This window comes from Gasterosteus aculeatus, chromosome 16, assembly GCF_964276395.1.
Source record: "Gasterosteus aculeatus chromosome 16, fGasAcu3.hap1.1, whole genome shotgun sequence".
Lineage (NCBI taxonomy): Eukaryota > Metazoa > Chordata > Actinopteri > Perciformes > Gasterosteidae > Gasterosteus > Gasterosteus aculeatus.
In genome coordinates this window covers 11465307-11486147 of record NC_135704.1, presented here as the reverse complement: position 1 = coordinate 11486147, position 20841 = coordinate 11465307, and the positions used below count along the sequence as shown (strand labels likewise).

Genomic DNA, 20841 nt, shown 5'->3' with positions numbered 1-20841 from the left:
TGTGTGTGCGCGTGTTTCTAATTGACAGTCAGCGAAAGACTTTCCCAGAAATAAACAGTAGATGGCGATAACTGCAGGTCCTGTATTCAAACTGCTTCTCATAGGTTGTCTCTTTAGGAGGTCAATTCAGACCCGAGGAAGATTAAAGACATTCCAACTATTATCATGTTGTGGTAAATGATAATTGGTCATTTAAGGGACTGTGAAACGGAGATATTACCATTATATCAGCTCAAGGAATCTTCTAAACAGCACAGGACAAAATAGTTTCAGCTGCAACTTTCCAACAGAGAGTTAAACAATCACCCTAAAAATAAACAAGTTAAACTAAGGTCAAATAAAAATAATATAAAACACGCATGGTCATGTAGCCGATAGACCAAGTTTGGTCTATTTGATATCTCTCAAGTTCAGTTACTTTAATTCATTTTTTTTGGGGGGGGGTCCTCTGTGTTTATCCATAGCTATGGCAAGATTGCTGCAGAGGGTGTGTCTAAAAAGAATTTGAACCAATTGCTGGTTAAATAAAAAAATGTATGACCTACAATTTAGCCAATCAGTGTCATTTAGTTGAGCCTCAGCTTGGGGCAACATTGGTTTTGCCCCAAGCTTTCGCATTCCGGTGGTTTTGCATTAAATCAACCTGGGAAGTTTGAGGAAATATGTATTCCTTATATATGTTATATGTATGGAAATATGTATGACATCATTTAGAACATTTTACACCAATCCGCCACAGTCAACATGCTATAAAACAGACCTCTTCTAACAATATCTTTTAATACATCAATGTTATTTAATATAACAAACTAATTTCAACTCAATTAGGATAGAAGAATGAGCGAGACACATGGATCATGGGGGGAAACATCTTCTGCTATAACAGTTCCGCTTATGCCGCAGCCCGACAACAACACACCGTTACATAACTTAACAAAACAAAGAGCACTCCACCCCTTAAAACGTGCTCTCTCACCTCCGCGTCTAAACAAAGGCTCGACCGAGTAAGAGCGACGCGTCCACGCCAGCTGGCAGAGACGCGCATGTTGGCGAGACCGAGGACAGCGCGAGAGGCGCAAACAACCACCTCGAGCGGACGAACACGTGACCGCCGCCCGGTCGCTCGGTAACTGCGGCACCTGCCCGGATTCTGTGCGTCGGCAGGTCGTCGCTCCATCGCTCCACCGCGCGGGGACACATCCGAGAGAGGAAGATGGACACCGCGGACCGAGGTGCTCAGATAGAGCCGCTGCTGCCGGTAAAAAACAAACAAACAAACACAGCCCTGATCTCTTGGGACATCTGACCTCGTGTATCGATTAATATTTCAGAACGCATTTCATCGAGACCGTCAAGCTTAATCTATGTGTTGAATGTACTGAAGACAACAATGTAGTTATTACAAATGCAGGAGGATGATATTTGTTTAAATGTTAAAATCTTTTCCGTAGCTTAACCTGTGGAGCTTGTCTCTCTCATAGAGAGAGGAGTGACATTGTGATATTACCGATGAAGCCATTTGTTCAATGTACTTCTTAGTGAGCTGAATGTGACTCACTGTTGCCTTGACTTAAAAGTGAACTTCTGCATTGAAACAGGCACTACCAGGAGGCTTAATGTGTCTGTGTGATGCTATTTTATGATAGATTATAACATAGGCTGCAGGGATTACGGTAAGGGATGTTACATTGCGCTATATGATAAATCTCTGTTGGGGCAGATGTGCGATTAATTCAAAAAATGCAGAGGTGACCTTGTGACATCGTAAGTTGATTACATTTTTTTCTTCTAATGGTGATGTTCTGACAAAATATGTACAAATGCACACTCAGGCAGCTATAGGGCACAGAAACACGTGCAAACTCTTCCTACGAGTATCTTGGGAGGAAATGTTCTTTTAATAAAATTCTATTCCGATAAAAGAATTCTCTCAGGGTTTGTCCACGCGAAGGGTCAATCCCCATCGGTCCTTGCTGACCACTTTGCAGGAGATTTGTTGTCGTTGTACATGTGCTGTTTACATTAAATAATATTTTCCATCTAAAGGCTTTAGACTGACTGAGCTTCTTTGCTCGGGTAGAGCCAGTAGAGGCTTTCATTTCAAAAGGCTACATCTGCCCTTAAACTCACTTTGCGTTTTTTTTTTTAAATAATCTAAAAATAATATTTCAGAATTAATCTTAATCTGATTTGGAGCAGCACATGTCTGAGTATAGAGTGTTTCCAGTTGCTGAATAAACGCGGCCAAACTAAAGTGATGATTGTTTTTTCTTCCAGGTCATTTCATCCTTTGGCTCATCAGTTGGGCGCAGAAGTTTGGTGAGTTATAGTCCCTTTGGCTTCTAGACAATGTGTTAAACATACATACACAATGTACCTTTTTTTTTAAGATCTAAATCTCACATGTAAGAAAACTAAAACCTTTTGGGAGACACCAAATTCTTTTGACGTGACATACATTGTTGAAATGCTGCTGGGCAGCGGCGATGATGTCACCGCTATAATCTCACGATGAGAGACCGTCGATAGATGCTCACAAATTACAGCTGTTTGGCCCGACAGAAGGGCGTGGGAGTCTATCAGGCATGGTGTGAGCAGGGCAGCAGGCGTTAGCACTGCAGAGCTCAGGGACTGTGCCGCACTAGAGAGGACACAGCGGGAGGGCTCATGCATTCTAAAAACTTGGAGGCTCCTCCGCTCTTCAAATACCAGGTAGGACCAGCGTTCTTTTTGGGGGGGGGGATTGAGGAAATGCTCAGATTGTTATGTGGTTAAGAGAGGGCAAGATTTGTTGAGACATTTTGTAGAAAAGGACCTCTGCCTAGAGCGTTGGCAAAAATGTCTAAAACAGTTTTCTCCTGGTGACCACTTCTGATCCATTTTGCAGCTTGGAGATGAGTGCAGACACTCCGTCGGCCAAAAACGAGTGTTCAAAACTGTAAAACACCTTAAATAGCATCTCTGGAAGAAATGTTACAATTACAGAAATTACAGAATGTTGCCGTTCATAGCAGAAACATTTAAGGATTACAGCGTTTTTTTTGCCTCATGAAAGCCTGCGGAGTTAACGATATTTCTGCCACTGATGGTTCCAAAATTGCCACAGCCATCTGTAGGGATCAGATCCAAGTATGTGCCACATCCCGTGATATCACTTCAGCTGTGTGGTGTGTCAGCCCTTGAATGTAACATTATTTTGTTGGTGGATTCATGATTTTCACTTTAAAAGACAGACTTATTTGGATTCTTGTTTTTCGGCAGAACCTTTTTTGTCCATAGAACTGAGATATTGATATCTGATCTTTTTATAATCGTGTCTGAATTAGTAGACCAATCTGTCAGCATGTGTTAACATGCTATTATCTATTTGTCCAATTAACCCCCATATTACAGTCAGTTAATCTAACATCCATAATGCAACCAAAACACTTGATACACATCTCAGGAGCAACGATTGTAACTGAACACTGACAACATTTGTCTCCATACAGTGTTGTTTTAATTTATATTGCACACATTTCATTTCATTTTTTTTCTTTTACAACCTGCTCAGTTTTGCACTTTTCCTCGTCACCTCATTTCTGCCTTATCCTTACCTCATTTTTTATTTCATGTACATTTATGTAAATATTGTATTCTTATTCTTATTTTTATTTTAAAATTGGTCGGCTTTCCGGAAAGGCAAGTACAATAATTTCAATACACAGGGTGTAAACAATGTGTAAATGACAATAATATCTTTGAATTGAATTGAATTGAATTTCAGCATGTGGCATTACAATATATATCAATATATGTAACTTCTCTATTTACTTATCAAATTAAGATAGCATTACAACCAAAGGTCTCTTCTTTATTGCATTGGTTGTGTGGCTTTAAGGTATAAGTCCCATGAATGAATCAGAAATGCTTAACATATATCAGTAGACTTTCTCATGTCGCCATTTGGCATGTAGAGTAATTTCTGAGTGCACAAACAGAAACTAAAAATAAAACTTTACATATTCACTGTTTAGCAAGAGATAACAATGAGACAACAATGCCACCATGTCTTCTGCATTTGGCAAAGCAATTTGGAATAATTAACGTTTCACCGTCACCAGAAACAACATACCCTTTGCAGGGTTGTGGGAGGGAGGGTGAGGTGGAGGGACATAGGACCCTACAGGGAAACGTCACTTCCCGTGCGGTTACAAAAGCCACCCTTTCCCTAAACGTAAATTCAGTTCTGAGAAATACACGTTACCAATTGTACAAAACGGAAAAGCAGTCTTTACAAACAGTAAAAGTGATGCGTTTTTAACATGAGATAACATGTCTGCTGTGATGTCTGTCAATTTAATCCCATGTGGATCCGTGCCCTGCGTTTCTGTAGACAGATTATCAACATCAGCCTGGTGGCCGAGCCCGTGTGTCGCTGCAGCCATGAACAGCAGTGCCGTTCATTATCATAATGCCTCGATGTCAACGGGTGTTCAAGGTGGTTTGGTGAAAAGCTGATATCCAGCAAGGGTTCATGGTTTCTACTGTAATAAGTGTTTTTCATCTGTAGATGATTTCTAGTGGAAATGATTGATTCTGTTTCCCAGCTGTTGTGCATAAAAGCTGTCTGCGAGCTGTGTCTGTTTCCGGCTGTCGACCTCCTTGACTCAATTTCAGTTTTTCAAGTTGGGTATAGAACGAGCAGGCGCTTTGGTACGCATAATCGCATTGCACGTGTTCATCCAAGTCGACAATAACAAAGACATAGCATTAACAGCGTTTAGCTGTTTAACATGCTCACGCGTAGCAGAGCACATTTGCATTTGCACAAGTAGGCAAATTAGGCATAAACTGACATTGTTCATGAGACAACGCGAACAATGTCACTTAAAGGATTCTGTGCGCACGGACCAATAACAGCAATACAGTTGTTTTTCTCTTAAGTCGAATGGTGCATCACTCATGTCTGACATATTATGGCAATAAATGTTTCCTGATTCCTGATATTGTTCAACACTATTTGCATAATGTAGGATGTTTGGTGAATATTTGCAATAGTAATGGTGGATTACTTTAGTGACAATTGGAAAAGCTGTTCATGGTCCATAAAGGATCTGCCTTTGTACGTCTGATGAGCCTGACTTTGTCAAGTAGCATTGATGAATCACAGTTTAATTTGTTCACAGTTTAAGTGACTGAAAAATATTTTTTATAAATAACCACCTAAAACTCAATTTAACTGTTTGCACAAGCGTGAGCAGGCAGAGGCTACAAAATGCTGCTTCTCTTAGTGGGTGATTTATCAATGCTTCTCCTCTGCCATTCAGTATTCTCTCTTGTAATCTGTTAAAAGCGCTGCATTGAGGATTATATTGCTTTAGAAAGGCAGGTTTTCTGTCCCTTTGTATATCAATGTCTGTTAAGAGAAACAGATTTTGGATAATCTCCATCTGGACGCGTATCATAAATTGCTTGTCTGTTGCAGTGAGAATTATTAACATAAAATCAAGGCTCATACTTGTGAACCTGTTTAATTCATTTGGAATGCATTGAGTTTGATCTCTCTTCTCAAATAACATGTTTAATGTATTGTTGTAATTGGACACGTGTTGGTGGACGATGAAAAAAAAGTATTTTTAAAAAAGCCTCATGAGGAGATTAGAAACGTACCAATGTTGTTAAGTAGTTATTTACTACTTGAAACGTATTCAAGATAGTTGTGAATCTCATAAAGCGAGACAGTGGTGATGTTCCAGTTCCAGTTTAGATGAGATACTGTTTGACCCTTGTGATGCTGAGTCCTGTTTATAGTGTTAAATATACTTTTTTTTCTGGGTTCATACCAACAGAGGAATGATGATGAGGCGGTGGTGGACCGAGGAGGATCGCGGTCCCAGCAGGGCACCATCTTTGGCGAGGAGGATCTTGAAGGTACCTGGACTGCATTGAATGCACCTGGAATATAAGCAGCTTCAAGCAGCGCAGTCCGCCCACCCTGTCCTTAAAACGTCTGCTCGCCTCTTGACAGCGTTTTCATAGTCAAAAGAGCAGAGTGGGAGGTAGAAACAGTGGGTGAGATGAGTTTGCCGCTGAAATTTCATTTCACGGGCAATCAAAACAGGATTTCGCAGGAGGATTGTGTAACTTTGGCTGACTGTAAGACAGCAGCAATCGACCCTCTTACCAGTCAAATTACGAAGCTTCAGCTTTTTAGTTTAAACTACATTTTTTGTAATCTTTATCTTTAAGATAATCACAAACCACTGAAGTCATGGATCAGCTGTGGTGTTAATGCAGGTGGCCTTTATGTATAGTAAAACACTGTGTGGATACTGTGCATCTCATGCATGGCTGGTGTGCCTGTGCATCACTTTGCTTCAGTAGGTTTGGAAGAACTTCGCCTTAGTACGTAAACTTTAACCGTAACAGATTATTTTATCAGTTTATTGTATGGCGCCTGTTTGCAATTTGTTCCAAGAGCTCAGCAGCAAAAACCTCAAACTCAAAAAACATATTTAAAAATAACAATTTAGCCAGATCTTTACTTTTTGAAATTTTGAATATACTAAAAATTAAGTTAAAACGTGTGTCATTAACGGACACAATGTCTTCATGGATAATGGCTTTGATTTAAGTTTAAAAAAAAATGAAGCAATCGTTTTTCAAAGGCAGGGTACATTAATTGATGCCTTGTGTCATGCACATACAGTGTACCTGTCGATGTTCCAAACATTGTGCAGGACTGTGTATGGTTGTCTGAATCTTCACGTGATACTGCGCTGAACTGAGTGGGCTGACTTACAAGAGCAAACACAGACGTTCTTCTCTCTCACTCACGCTGTCTCATACCAGCACGAACACAAACATGGACATACATACATAGCAGTGCAGCACCGAGAAGGTATGGACGTGAATTAACACCCAGGCAACACAAATGTACACAGCCGTGACTTTGAGTATACATGCACAGTAATTTACAAACAAGGGCAGTAGATACAAACACATATTCGTCATTATTGTATAATTTTACACATACTCAAACTGTGTTCACACTTTCCTTGTCAAAGTCTATAATTTAAGTCAACATATACTCACACTGTATGAATTCCAAACAAAGAATATTTCCCTGATACTTCCCTGTGTTTCAATTGTCATTAAAATGATTTGCACCTGCTGGTCCAAAAAATGTTTAGACGTTTCTCAGTTGAACTCTTAATCATTGTATTCATTATTTAGAGATGACTTATTTCGAGTGGAGACAAGGTGAAGATGAGATGAGAAGATTATTCATGAAGACGGATAAAGAAAGCTTTTTCTGATAATGTTGTAATGTACAACCAGCCGCAATATGTGTTATTAACTAGCTGCTCAATAGAGCACGGCCCATTCGGTGAGTATCATATCGTTACACATCTTTGAGCGATGCACTTCACCGCGGCAAAAACACTACGGATGTGAAAAAGATTCTGTATGAATAATTTACAGCTCAATGGCCAATGATCATAGCGATCATTTAAATCATGATGGTCATCTGTGCAGACACACACACACACACAGCCCGGGCATGTTGCTGTCCTCTAAACACTGTGCGATGTGTCCTTAGGCCACAGGACGCTCTACATCGGTGTCCACGTGCCCTTGGGCAGTACCAGGCGCCGCAGCCACCGCAGGCACCACGGGAGCAAACACCGGAGAAGGAGCAGGGACCGGGCCCCCTCCTTGGTGGAGGGGAGAGAGTCTCCCGTTTATGGTGCCGGATACAATCATGTGCATTACTGCAAAACGTTTGTATTTATTTGCTAACTTGAGATACTTAGCATGAAACATTTCAATCTGAATCGCTTGTGTTCGCAGACACTCCCTCCCAGAGAGTCCAGTTCCTGCTGGGCACTGAGGATGATGATGAGGAGCATACTCCTCATGACCTCTTCACGGAGATGGATGAAATCTGCGTGCGCAACGGAGAAGATCCCGAGTGGAGGGAAAGCGCCAGGTACCGTTGGACTGTCCTGCCGTCAACGCACGCTGTGGGGGTCTGAACCTCTCAGAACTAAAGGAATTGCTTGTTCCCCCGCCGCCGGCAGGGGACGGAAAGTCAAAAATAATTCAATAACTAACAGAAGCAACACGGTCACAAAAAGTCAAATGCAGTGGGAATAATGTAACATTTCGCGAAACAGTGAAATCCCTTGTTGTCTTTGTAAAATTCCTTCCTGCCTTTGGGCATTTCATGCCTCTCTCCCCTGGCTTCATCTGATGTCCGGATCTGAAATCCCTCACTGACCTGCCCAATCCCTATTCGCTTAATATCACAATACATTCCAGGAAAAAAACCTTTTGGTCTAAAGCTTCTCCATGGAAACACAACACAAGAGAAAAAACTTCCAAAAAGGGGGAAAATATGGAGGAAATCTGTCAAGGAAGGTTTAAGCATCTTTCTCCAGGCATTACTTTACATTTTGGCCGGATGTCATATGTACAGTATTTAAATGACATATAAATAGTGTTTAATTCATATTGCAGTTATTAATCTAACAAACTAATATAATACCTTATGTCTAATAATAAAAAAACTATAATTCTGACGTTATGATCACACATATTGTTATTTCTACCGCTAGGCGGGCTCTTTTGCTTAAACTCCTAACAACACACACACAGTCGTGACCTACATGTCGTCACTTAAAGCCCCGATTGAATCATGAACATGCTCCAGTTACACTAATTAGAACTATAGCTGTGTGTCTAATGTTTATGTTTCCGTTACAACGCGTCAGCACAATTCCTTGTTATTATTGCTAAAAAACAACCTTTTTGTTACATTTTGTCATTGATAATTGTCAATGTTAACTAAGATGCAGAACTTATTAATTAACTTATTATTAATTTCTAACAGACACATTTCATATCATGATACCCTGATGCGAGGCAATAGGGACGGGAATTAAGTAAGTGTTGTTCTTGCAGCCCGAACAGATGGCCGGCATGTTTGCCTTCTGCTGGCTTCTTTCCTTACTGCTACTCAAACTCCCGTTACAGGTGGCTGAAGTTCGAGGAGGACGTGGAGGACGGAGGGGAGCGATGGAGTAAACCCTACGTAGCCACTCTGTCTCTGCACAGCCTGTTTGAGCTGCGAAGCTGCATCATGAACAGCACCGTGCTTCTCGACATGAGGGCTGATACCCTTGAAGAGATCGCAGGTAACTGATGTAACGACACAGCAGCAGGTGACAAAAACACACAAATACATTTTGCACGTTATTGAGTTAACTGGCTTGACCTGTATGTATGAGGGGATACTTTGTGCACTGAGGAGGAAGTTGCTTTTGACCTTGTGCCCCTTATGTCTGTTTGATGTTTTAAATCGGGGACGATAATATTGATGCTCTAATCAAGTTCCCGTTGCTCTTAGCTGGGAACTAAATAGCCTGTCTGTGTCTGCCTCAGACATGGTCTTGGACCACCAGGATTTGTTCTCACCGCTGGGAGATGAGCTCAGAAAGAGGGTGCGAGAGACGCTGCTGAAGCAGCACCATCACCAGAACCAGAAGAAGCTGGCCAATCGCCTGCCGATTGTCCGCTCCATCGCTGACATGGGGCGGGTGGACAAGAATGGTGAGAAGAACGCAACTGTATGTAAACATACAAAATAAAATATTCTGATGAGAGAAAGTCTGCAGGTGAGCTGGTCACGACACGGCATCCATAGCATAATGTGAGAGACCTGTCCTGGAATTCACTGCTTTACTGGGTTTTATACTAAATGTGAACAGTGGTGTTTAACTTGAGATACTTTGCAAATGTGCAATATGTGCGCGCGTGTGTATGTGTGTCTCATATGCATATGGTCTCGACTTGCGTATGCTCTATCGTCTCCTTATTACGATTCTATCCACCACCCACCATCTGCCCACCCACCTGCCGCAGCACCGCTGACGTCAACAGGGGCTGGATATGCAGTATTTCCTTGCACCTTTAGCAGCTTCTACTAAACAAACAAAAAAAGAAACGTATTGTAGAAGCAAATGTTGTCTTGATTTGCGTTGATACACAACACAAAACAGATGAATTTTGTTGGGTTGAATTAAAAAGGAGATTAAAAAGCAGTGTACAAAAGTACACTCTATACATCTGCTGTGGACAAAAACATATTGGGATGAATTCTGGGGTGAATTTAGTCCCGGATAGGAGGGTAATTGGAAGTATTAATTGCCCATATCATTAATAACTATGTTTTATAAGCTTCAGGATTGCCAGAGTTGTACATGACAAAATTAGACCAAAATATTTGTTAAATATTTCTTTTGTTTGCTAACTCTATGTCACTGCTAGATGACTGCTGTGACATCTAGCATATTTCAAAACAACAAACCTGCAAGAGTCACGCCGTGTTTTTTAGCTGGATTAGACGACATAATTAGTGTTAATGTTTAAGCCACACCTGTCGGGCTGTAATCATGTTAACATGAGCGTGTTTTTGATCCTCAATGATCTGTGTGTGATCCTCACTTCTGATCCTTTTACCAGGAATATTCTGTACAATTGGTCAATCCCATGTAAATTTAGTGAATTGCTGAAATCTTGAGACATCTTCTTTTTTGGGTTACCCAGATCAGATGACGGCGTCCCAGTCTCAGTTAGCGTGTCCAGACGGTAAAGGGGACTTGAGTAGAGAGAACACGTCTGTGGATTTCAGCAAGGTATGTCACACAAACGGTGCAGATGCGCTGTAAGTCTGTAAGTCGATTAACCGGGGATGCGACGGTCGGGCTCTCAAACGTTCTCTCTTGCTTGCTTGGCCTTTTGTTTTTAGAAGTAACCTCTTTAAATGTGCATGTGGCAACTATTCCCTACATTCATACACCAATCGCAGCTGCACCCGTTGGACCCCACTCACCCCAGACAGATAAAGGGTGAAGAAGTAAGGCACATTTTTTAAATAAACAGGAAGCTCTTACTTGGAATAAGTATTTTCATTTTATTCTACTTTCAACTTCTCCTTTACGTGTCAGAGGGAGACTAATCACAGCCATAGTTACTAGTTAATTCTTAAGTAGGATTTTCATGCAAAACGTGTCCTCATCTTAGAAAATACAACACATTGTTGTAGATGAACGTTTGTAATAAAGATGCTGTCTACAAATTACAATACTTGAAATATAATAATCACATGGGCCGTTTTTGTTTTCGGTTGACTTTCATTTTGTTTATAGTAATAATAAGATAATGCTGGTATTTCACTTCACAATTTAGTATATTCATATGTTTCACTTCTTATGTAAAGGGTTTTGAATGCGTATTGTATTGTCGAGCTTTCAGGATACTTTCGAAATTGTGTGACATTATCAAAACTGTACCACCTACTAAAAGTACTTGATATTCTCCAATAAGAGCTGGCTGTAATTGTGCCTTTCGAACCACAGACAGGAGGTCATTGTTGGTATTCTTAATGGAAGGCCTTCTAGTTAAGGATTAGGATTATAACCATAATCACAAAATCAGTGTTGAAGCCTCTTGCATAATGTATAGGAATTTAACCTTTCGTCGGGTCGATATTATTAACCAATTCATGTCCGTTCTACTGTGGGACGTTAATGCAACGTGCTCTGCTTTTATGGAGTGTATTTTTAGAATATTTCTCCCTCATCACCCACCTTATATATTTACACGGCAGCTGTCAAAGCAGCTGCATATCATCTTACATGTTGTTATTTATCAAAATAATCAGTACTAACTGTGAGCATTTAACAAGCATCCCTATGGCAGTCTTTATGGAAGTCCTGACCCATCAGTACAGCACAGATGTTCTGTTAGATGGTTCTGGACAGCCTCCCAAAAGCCACATGAACTCTGCGAAAGAGAACAAACAACACTCCAGTCAACACTTGTCTCCTCATAATTATCGCTGAAAAATCAACACCTTTAATATTGCAGAATTTCCTCTACAATGCAGTTTCACTGCATTAAAGAGTGTAAAGCAGATTTAGCCACTGTAAAAGGATCACTCCCATATCCGGGGTCAGGTTTTATACACTTTTAGGAACCTGAAAGGAAATTTATCCTTATGAATTATTATGCAACATTAAACTATCGTTTTTTGTAAAAACTGTGACTAGAATCCAGTCAAACCATTTGCTTTGGGGCCTAATGTGAGGATGTACAGCACAATTATGATTCATTTTCTGCTCACAGTCAGAGTAGCTCAGATGATGATGCAATCGAAAAGGGTGCCGTGGCCTTTTTGTGTTATTATTTGTATTAATTTCTAAAAACTACGCAATATGTCCTCTTTCAGATAGACCTTCATTTCATGAAGAAGATCCCAGCGGGGGCCGAGGCGTGTAACGTGTTAGTGGGAGAGCTGGAGTCTCTGAACAAGCCGGTGGTCGCGTTTGTCCGCCTTTCTCCGGCGGTCCTGCTCAGCGGCCTCGCTGAAGTCCCCATCGTCACAAGGTTACTGCGGACCGATCCTACGAAACGCTACTGTATAAATATCTTTGATCTACCCGGCTGAACCGTGAGGGGAGATTTGATTTGACAAAAAAAGTCTCTTTTGCCTTTTAGGTTTCTGTTTATTCTTTTAGGGCCCTTGGGCAGAGGGCCTCAGTATCATGAGATTGGAAGGTCCATTGCAACACTTATGACGGATGAGGTAAGAAGTCACTGAAGAACACTTCATTATTCTGCAGGGGTTATTTATTTATTAGTGTTTTTGAAGAGCATGGTTTGTTTGGAATGTCAACCAGAAGTCATACGCAGATTTTCTGCAGGCGCTTTGAATAAATTCACAGTCCGGCAGAACTCAACAATTTCTTGAAGTGATGGAACATTTCTCAGCATGAAACACAGCTCAGAGCTTTTGTGAGACGCTTTTGGCGATTAGTCAGTCCTCATGTCCTCCTTTTTGTCCGTGATTTAGGCTGCTCTCCATCTCAACCGAGGAGTTAACGATGGGCTCTGACAAAGTCCACACTTTGTTATAATCATTTGACTCGATGATTATGCCTTTAGTAGTAGTGCTTAAAATTGACAGACAATTACGCCTTATAGTTCATAGGGCGCTCAATTCTTCCAAGTAAGTCAACTGGTCCTATGTATTTTAGGGAAGAATCGTGAATCAGTGATTGACACTAACTTGTGTCAGAGTGAGCACGTCCTCTGTTTGTGCAGTATGTCCTGCACATATTAATATGTGTATGTCAATGTGGCTGTCACAGTCAAGGATGGCAGACATTCCTGCATTTGAATGACTCTATAAACTTCACTTCACGCGCCGTGTGCATGCTTCTTGATAAATGCCGAATACAGAGGGAGTGGTGAGGCCTGCACATACAGCGCGGCACGAGCTGTGCACTCAGTGCCGCCCTCATCAACCTCCCTAATCGTACTCTGCAGGTGTTCAGCGATGTTGCTTATAAAGCAAAAGACCGAAATGATCTGATCGCTGGGATTGATGAATTCCTCGATCAGGTGACAGTCCTGCCTCCGGGAGAGTGGGACCCGTCCATACGGATAGAACCACCAAAAAACGTACCGTCTCAGGTTAGTAAGAATGGTGTTCGCGGCTTGCCTTACTTTGCTGTTGTATGATTTTTCTTGAAAAGGAACCTGACTTGCTGTTTGTTGTTTTGCATTGTTTTGTTCAACAGGAGAATAGAAAGAAATGTAAAATTTTACCAAATGGATTAGTCGAGGGCGATGAGGAAGCGGAGGAAGGAGGCCATGGGGGTCCAGAACTGCAGCGAACTGGAAGGTACAAAGTGTGAAATGAAGCTAACAGGGAATCTAATCCCTGTAGTAGAAGAGCTAAAAGATGCATCTTTAGAAATACCTAAATGCCTCATACTAAACTGGATATGCAGTGCGGCATGCAGCCCACTCACAACACTCACTATTGGAGAGAATCTATTTTGCAGTTGAACTACTCAGCCCCCGGAGCTTCACACAACACTCACTTTATTTCTTATGTTTTCAAACATAAACGGTTGTAAAGGTATGCCAGAAGCAAAGTATGCCACTGCATTGAAATTGTTGGTTATCATACGGTGAAGGCCTTCATTTGGTTATTCAATAAGACATCAAGACATCTGTTTCAGATATTCTGTTGCTCTTTACTTAGTTTGGTTAAAGCATTTGCTTTTCATATGTTGCCTGGAATGCAGACAGACCTCTAAAAAATATCACTTTTCCAAATAATCTACTGTAATGCTGATCATCTATTTTTGTGTAAACTCTTTCTGTATTTGTAGTCGTAATGTGGTTTCCATAGAAACATCCTGTTCGTCAGCCTGCCTTGCAGACTGTTGAACAGGAAAAACAAGTAGATTAAAAAGAAAAAATAACAATAGTTTTAGCACATTTGTGTAACGTCATTAGACCTTTGAAAAGAAAATGTTCACATGCACATGGATACAGCATACAAGAGACAAATATCCTTTCTTTATTTCCAGGTGGTTTGGTGGTCTTTTCCTGGACATCAAGCGCAAGGCGCCCCACTACCTGTCCGACTACACTGACGCTTTTAGTTTACAGTGTGTGGCCTCTTTCCTATTTCTCTACTGTGCCTGCATGTCTCCTGTGATCACCTTTGGAGGGCTGCTGGGCGAGGCAACGGAAGGACGCATAGTAAGTCACAAGCCCTTTCCTCTAAATGTTCACAGTGTTCTGCCAAGACAAACTGTCCACTGCAGTAGTTGCTCAATATAATAACGATTTTTGAAGTAACCAGCCACCAATAATCTCTTTGTCCTTTTCCATTTCCCAGAGTGCAATTGAGTCACTTTTTGGAGCCTCACTGACTGGAATAGCCTATTCTCTGTTTGCCGGGCAGCCCTTAACCATTCTGGGCAGCACTGGGCCGGTGCTTGTTTTTGAAAAGATATTGTTCAAATTCTGCAAGTATGTCGTTTTTTCTGTGACCGTACTCAGACATTATCTTTGTAAGCTATACTGTTCATTTAATCCATACATTGTGATTAAATCAAATCATGAGTAACCCATTTCTCTCACATTTTTATTCCCGTTGGAGCATTACAAATTTCATTTCATTGTGATAACGAATCATTCTGATCTCTAATCTGACGGATTGTTTCTCCCTTTACTGCACACAGGGAGTATGACCTGTCCTACCTGTCTCTGAGAACCTGCATTGGTCTCTGGACTGCGGTCCTCTGCATCATTCTGGTGGCTACTGATGCCAGCTCCCTCGTTTGTTACATCACGCGTTTTACAGAGGAAGCCTTCGCCTCACTCATCTGCATCATCTTCATCTACGAGGCCTTGGAGAAACTTGTCCACCTGGGAGACCACTATCCCTTTAACAAGAACAACAACCTCGACAGGCTCACCATGTACTCGTACGTGGACACTTATTCTCACACACTATCCTGTGTAACTACTGTTTAAATGTCTTGGAGGTAACTGTAAATCCCTGACAGATGAGGGATTATTCAGTCACCCAGATGTTCATTTGCCTCCACAGATGTTCATGCGTTGAGCCTTCTGACCCCACCAATGCCACCCTGAAGTATTGGGAGAGCACCAACGTCACTGCCTCAGAAATCTACTGGGAGGCACTGGAGACCAAGGTGCTTCCAAAGCTGATCAGGATGAGATTAAAAAAACAAAAAATCAATTACTCGTGGGGGTTTAATATGCAAACCATAGCTGGAAATATTGTGCAACTAAAAGACAAATTGAAAATAATACTGCTCATTTAAGTTTTCCACCTTAAATTGGCATCCCCACCCAGATGTAGGAGACTGAGCAGAAGAGATTAAGGGCATGTTGGCTGGATTATATTGGATTACTCATCGCAAATCACTATAAAAGCACATATTTTTGGTGGCTGATAAACTGCATTTATGGAAACCTACAATTTGCTGAATACTCTGTTTTGTTAATCAAATGATTACTATGAATTACTGACCCTCTATCTGTCTTTGCAGGATTGTATTGAAAAGCGCGGGGAGTTTGTGGGCACCGCCTGCAGCCCCACTGGACCATACGTCCCCGATGTCCTCTTCTGGTGTGTCCTTCTCTTCTTTTCCACCGTCATCATGTCCGCCTTCCTTAAAGAGTTCAAGTTCAGCAATTACTTTCCCACAAAGGTAGATATTTTCACACATTGTGACATTATGATCCAAAGCATGAACGTGAAGCTCCTGCAGCAGGATACTAACATAGTACAGTAGTGCCCTCTAGTGGTCAAGTAAACATACTGCAAAACGGAATTAGAATTGATGTGCACTTAACTTAATGTAACCCATGTTTGTATTTATACTGAGTGAAGTATATGAAACAGATTTTTCCTCTCCATTAGGTGAGATCCATCATCAGCGACTTTGCAGTTTGCCTCACCATCCTAACCATGGTCTTGGTTGACAACGCTTTAGGAATCCCCTCGCCAAAGCTAAAGGTTCCGAGTGTGTTTAAGGTGAGCTAGTCCACAAATCACAAGTTACAAATAATGTGGAGCCAACAGCAATCTTTTTTTTTTCTTCTTTTTTTTATCAGCCAACCAGAGATGATAGAGGTTGGTTCATTAACCCTCTAGGGCCCAACCCCTGGTGGACCACAATCATCACCGTGTTCCCAGCCCTGCTGTGCACCATCCTCATCTTCATGGACCAGCAGATCACAGCTGTCATTATCAATAGGAAGGAACACAAACTCAAAGTACTTTCCCCGTCCCTGCGTTGAACCCGTGTTGCCTTGGTCACTTTAATTCAGCAGTGTTTGAACACGGTTCCAAATTTCAACTTGATTCACTGGTGCTTTCCCCTTGTCCAGAAAGGCTGCGGGTACCACTTGGACCTGTTCATGGTGGGGGTGATGCTGGGCGTGTGCTCTTTGATGGGCTTGCCCTGGTTCGTAGCAGCCACCGTCCTCTCCATAAGTCACGTTAACAGCCTGAAGCTGGAGTCCGAGTGCTCGGCCCCCGGGGAGCAGCCCAAGTTCCTCGGCATCAGAGAGCAGCGCTTTACCGGCCTCATGATCTTCACCCTCATGGGCTGCTCCGTCTTCATGACATCCGTGCTGAAGGTCACTGTCTTTTAATATTTGTGCATATCTGTATCCTTTGTGCAATTATTCTTCTAGTATTATTCAGTGGGACTTAAAGTATACCTCTGTGATTGTTCCACATAATGACATTTAATATGTCTTACTGATTGCAGCAGTTACAGGCATTTATCATTTTATTAACGACATAATCCTTTTGTTATCCTTCAGTTCATTCCTATGCCTGTACTGTATGGAGTATTCCTTTACATGGGGGCTTCTTCTCTCAGAGGCATTCAGGTAAAATCGTTTGAAGTGCGCCGTGTTTAATCTTTCTTTGCTTGAATAATGTATCGCAACACGAGGAACCACAAAGATACGATCCTTGTTTTATTTGACAGTTGACATGAGCTACTCTGACTGGACAAAACATTACACGTTGAAGAATAGTTCCATCGCACACATATTAGCAAAGCTTTTTAGTCTTAATAATGACATCAGGCATCATCACCTGTGAAAAATTTCCCCGTTAGATAATCTGCACGATGACATTACACAGACAGTTGGCCAATGTGGTTAAATTTTAATTTGTAGAATCTTCCACCGGCTAATCTTTGTAGATGGTTTATTCTCACTCAGCCATAATAAGGGAGCGCCTCCATATTGTCTGGCTGCCCGGAGAAAAAGTGTTAATTGGCCTCTAGTGTGTTCCCAGCATTTACTGAACACCTGGCTGTTATTTAATTGCCCTGTTTAATTCTGTTTTTTCTCTTCACTTTCAAGTACTCTCTATTATTGGTTATGAAAACTATAATTATATTTCTTATTATATCATTAGAATAAAAAGGTGCTACGTCTGAAGGTGTTCTACACATATAAATATAAATCTTTTATCCTGTATTGTCTCCAGTTCTTTGATCGTCTCCGGCTGTTTGGCATGCCAGCCAAGCACCAGCCGGACTTCATCTATCTCCGCCACGTGCCCCTGAGGAAGGTGCACCTCTTCACCATCATCCAGCTCAGCTGTTTGGTTCTGCTCTGGGTCATCAAGACCTCCAAAGCGGCGATTGTCTTTCCCATGATGGTATATAAACAATCCACTTTTTGCATCTTCAGTGCGATGACAGAAGCAGCAGACCTTTTGTCACACATGTAATACTTAGTGTTGAGAAGACTGTGAGAGTATAGAAGTTTCACTCGGGTAGCTCCAACCTACAGAGTGATGAATTTGGAAGTTATTGGACTGGATACAAAATTATACGTTTTAATTTGAAAGGTGTTTTGAGTTTCTCTGGTCAAAATTGTAGTTTTAATTGTAAAAAATGAATTAGCTTCATCAAAAAAATGACATAATGCCAAAGACATGTGTACATTGTTGGGATGAAAATGAGCATTCTTACCTTCCTTACAGAAGCAGTTCAGTTCTCGTGAGAGGGGGAAGAAGTAGAGTCACACATACGTCACAGGCTACGTCTTTGTTTATGATATTAAACTAGAAGTTGCCCCCTATTTGATGTGAAGAACACAGCTACGTTTTCACATATTTTGTCGTGTGCATTTCTTCCTCTACATCTATTAGTTAAATTACATTTAAATGGATTTGTTCTTCATAGCTTCTTTCTACACCACTACTTAACACAGCACAGCGGACTCCTCTACTAGGACATACATTTATTTTAAATCAGAGGTTTTTTTCCCGCAGGTGTTGGCTCTGGTGTTTATCAGGAAGCTGTTGGACTGTTTCTTTAGCAAGAGAGAGATGAGCTGGCTGGATGACCTCATGCCAGAGAGCAAGAAGAAGAAGATAGAGGATGCTGAAGAGGTGCTGTTTGATATCATGAACGAATTACTACGTAACACGGCATGCACGTCGATTTCATTTAATCAGATTAAAATGTTCCTGCATTTATCTTCCTCGGCCCTCAGGAGGAGGAGCAGAGTATTCTGGCAGAAGACGAGGGAATTGTGCAAGTGCCATTACAAGAGAACAAGTAAGTTATTTCACTTGCAATCTTACAAGCAACATTTACAAAATTCCAGTACTGTATATTTTAATCTAATTATTAACGATGAGAGTGTGGAATCTCTTTCACAGGGGAATACCCATCATCAATATTACAGATGAAATATCTAAAGGGTCTTTTGGAAATACATGGACTGCCAACAGCTAAGATGTTTTTGAAAGACTCAAGACCTCAAAACATTATGGTAAGAGTTTTTGCATTGTTGAATACACCAAAAGTTTACAGTTGGTTTGCAAAGAAAATACAAAACATGAAGGTTATTTGTGTGAAATGCAAAAGCATTTTGAAAATACAAACAAAATAATCGTATGCACTTTTAGCTTCATCATAATTAAGTCTCCACTTTGTGGGGACTAATAAGCTGTGATTCAAATACAGTGAGGACGTAGTGCTACACAACATTTACAATGTCACCTGCCATCAGATCATCACAGGAACTCATTACATGAGAGCAGAGCAAAGATCAGATACGTCCTTTTTATTTAACTCCAGTACAGACTGCAATGTTTAGTTTAGCTGTTTAGGCATTTTGACAGCCATAAGGCGTTTAACATTTAGGTCCACCAGCCGGTAAGCTAATAAATATCACCTAATTGCATCTCTGTGTTTTCTTTCTTGATTCTCAGTTTCAATACTACGTGTTTCACAACGCTTGTGTGCATGATGAGAAATGTAAGATGCAGAAAATTGAGGAGAGTGTTGTGAGTCTCTATCGCCGGTTCGTCTGTGTGCTCATAAATAAATCTGTATTGTAATCAATCCTTGTGTGTAGTCTTGTTGTGCGTTAAGTGAATGACTCTGTTATCTGATGTGTTGCAAATATTCTGCCTCTGCAATGATGATCCAATGAAACCTTCTATTTCGTCTGTTGTACTTTTTATTTCTAGAAACTGTTTTACTGCACCAAATGTTAACCTCTGTCTTGCTAATAGATTTTGGTAATGGATACATTTGTATTCATTCTGTTTAATACTTTTGATTTTAAAATATAATAATATTAACATTCAGCATGTCCCGTTTGCATTGAGATTTTATTTCGAGGACGCCATTTTAAGTTTCTAATAATGGCGATAATTTACAGGAATGAGTGCTTTGATGTATTTAACATTGATTCAAATACAAGATATTTTCTGCTACATTATTTATCTATATTTATTTTGTGTAATAAAATGTTTGCAAGATAATACATTGCATTCCTACAGAGAGTTACAGTATTTTGCCTCTAGGTGTCAGTGTATTGCTTGTGTTATAAATGTACATTTAAATAATCTCATTATTTGTTTTAATGTTTGTATAGTTTAGGGAATCATGAATTGAAAAGCATCAAAGTCAGAGATGCAATTTTGTGATGTATCCGAGGATTCAAATGAAGCTGTAATACTGTTATTTAAAAAAATGTGATGGGTTTATGTTATTTTAAAAGAACGAGCAATGTGCTTATTTTTAAAAATACTTTTGAAACACAATTTTATTATTTGTATCTTCTCAATGTTATCTTACCTTAATAAATTTCTTTGAGCACCCTTTGTCTCCTTATTGTCACAGACGCAATCTTCTATGTATGAATTCCTTCCAACATTGTAAAGTCACAATGAAGTTGTTAGTTATTTATCAACATTTAACGGCTAATTAAATCATACGAGCTCATAACTGCATGAATGCAGTTACATAAAAAAGACCATCCGAGCATGTATTTAGTTACAGAATATAACTTCACTTGCCTGCAGTGAATATCATTAATAATCTACTATGACTGCTACTGACAGGTTAGTTATGTGACCTCATATGTAAAGAACTGATGAAGAAACACTTCTTTCCACAACAACAAGCCTGG

At 40.6% G+C, this 20841-nt stretch overlaps 1 protein-coding gene across 3 annotated transcripts; it reads left to right on the top strand.

Moving 5' to 3' along the window:
* Nucleotides 1-920: 920 nt before the first annotated feature.
* slc4a10b (solute carrier family 4 member 10b) lies at nt 921-20528 on the top strand. Of its 3 annotated transcripts, XM_078091112.1 has the most exons (26): nt 921-1258; nt 2278-2319; nt 5832-5913; nt 7586-7732; nt 7837-7975; nt 9022-9182; nt 9430-9597; nt 10594-10682; nt 12278-12435; nt 12547-12634; nt 13378-13524; nt 13632-13735; nt 14433-14607; nt 14747-14880; nt 15093-15338; nt 15464-15569; nt 15930-16091; nt 16304-16417; nt 16498-16659; nt 16774-17025; nt 17215-17283; nt 17894-18067; nt 18686-18805; nt 18910-18974; nt 19079-19191; nt 19634-20528. In XM_078091112.1, exons 1-25 carry the CDS (start codon nt 1214-1216, stop codon nt 19152-19154), a joined length of 3225 nt encoding a protein of 1074 aa, XP_077947238.1. In that variant the 5' UTR covers nt 921-1213; the 3' UTR covers nt 19155-19191; nt 19634-20528. The 3 variants fall into 3 exon arrangements, with proteins under 3 accessions (XP_077947238.1, XP_077947239.1, XP_077947240.1); XM_078091113.1 differs by having other exon boundaries at nt 1034-1258; nt 19079-20528; XM_078091114.1 differs by lacking the exons at nt 921-1258; nt 2278-2319 and adding an exon at nt 2558-2712.
* Nucleotides 20529-20841: the final 313 nt, after the last annotated feature.